Consider the following 1,660-nt stretch of genomic DNA (forward strand, 5'->3'; position numbering starts at 1 on the left):
ACATTTTACCATTTTTAAAACGGTATGTTTTTGCAATCAACCGATCACTGACATTAACATCTAATTACTGATTTTCCCAATAATAAAAATTAAAATTTGTAATTTAGATTAAACGCTTCTAGCGTCTTTCAGATCAATATCCTAAGACCTGAAGTAATTGTCCACTTTCACGCAATGTCATTGATAACCTACTATTTCGATAAAAAATAAGACAAAAAACAAGAAATGCCTTTCTACTTTTCTCTCACTTAGCGAAGTTTCAGACTCCAATAATTATTATAAAAAAATTTATTAACAAAACTCAACAAACACAACACAACAAACAACAAAAAAAAACAAAAAATTTTTGGTTTATCACGACACCCTATTGTTGATGTTCTTCAATCTGCTGCGCTTCCCCAGCATCATGTATCATTTGAACAGGAACCCATCCATATTGCTCAGGTTGTACGTGCGATCCATAGGATTGAGATTGATCGGCGGAGGCGTAACTACCTCCATTGTCACCCCCTTCAAACCCTCCTCCATAACCACCGTCGGAACCACCGTCGGAACCACCTTCGTAACCACCTCCGTAACCGCCATCGTAACCGCCGCTATAGCCGCCTCCGTCTTGGCTTTCTTCATGAACTTCAGCGGCTTGCTGATGTCCGAACTGGTCGTGTCCAGAGAAACTGCCCCCGTACGAAGATACGGGCGCTTGTAAATGGGGTGCTTTGAACTCTTCGCTGGGTACGGGGAAGGGTTTGGGTACTTCGAAGGGTACTGGGATTTTCTTGATCACTTCGACTGGTACTGGGTGTGGCACTTTTATGATTTTCGTTTCGACGACGGGATATGGTTTAGCGACTTCAACTGGGTGAGGTACAGGAACTGGTACTTTGACGGGGTACGGTTTCGGTTCTTTAATGACGACCTTTTTGGTGATTTCTACAACTGCTGGTGGCAGGCTGCCCTTGATCTCACTACCCAATTCCAAGATATCATAGTGAGGGTAGGTCAATTTTCCGTAATGAGAGTCGTTGGGTACTCCTTCGAGCTGCGAGGTACCACCGTGACCATAAGTAGGTCGTGCTCGTGCACTTGCCAAACAGCAGATTGCAAAAATAACAGCCTGAAACAATGATAATTGATAATAGATAAGTCAGTAAATGATGTTTACATAACCGCTAGCTGCACGTTAAGCTTCAAAGCAAAAATTCCTACTTACAAAAGGATTCATAATAATACACCTGTCTTCAATGAATGTTATTAACTGGAAGAAACCGTCAAGTGTTACTATTTATATACGGAACAAAATTACGATATCCGGAGTCTCCTCAACTATTCTAAAATTCCTTCCATTTCACTTTCTTCGAAGTTCACGATCAGCGAATTAGTAAAAACGTCGAATTTGCTGTCTCATTTCAATTAACGGCCGCTGCGGTTTACAGAGTGAATGCGAAATTTTGTTACTCATTGAAAATTATACATTCGGCCTTTCTTTTTGCATGCTTAATACAACAAAGATTTACCTTCTCTACTGAAACACGTTCTGCTATCCTTGTTAAATGAACTTGAACCCAAGATGGCAGATAATGATGGAAACATGAACGTGAAAGTAATTATACACGGACAGTTACAGTACAATCTCTTAATAATCACTCAGTCTCTTGAACTT

General features: G+C 40.3%; 1 protein-coding gene across 1 annotated transcript; it reads right to left on the reverse strand.

Moving 5' to 3' along the window:
* Positions 1–273: 273 nt before the first annotated feature.
* Positions 274–1,300, reverse strand: LOC135131344 (uncharacterized). Its single transcript, XM_064059024.1, has 2 exons — positions 1,211–1,300; positions 274–1,114 (listed from the first exon to the last, which is right to left on the reverse strand). Exons 1-2 carry the CDS (start codon positions 1,220–1,222, stop codon positions 365–367), a joined length of 762 nt encoding a protein of 253 aa, XP_063915094.1. The 5' UTR covers positions 1,223–1,300; the 3' UTR covers positions 274–364.
* Between the last annotated feature and the right edge of the window lie 360 nt (positions 1,301–1,660).

This window comes from Zophobas morio, unplaced genomic scaffold (assembly GCF_036711695.1).
Source record: "Zophobas morio isolate AGI-343-1 ecotype UQ-CSIRO unplaced genomic scaffold, CSIRO_AGI_Zmor_V1 ptg000002l, whole genome shotgun sequence".
Taxonomy (NCBI): Eukaryota; Metazoa; Arthropoda; class Insecta; order Coleoptera; family Tenebrionidae; genus Zophobas; species Zophobas morio.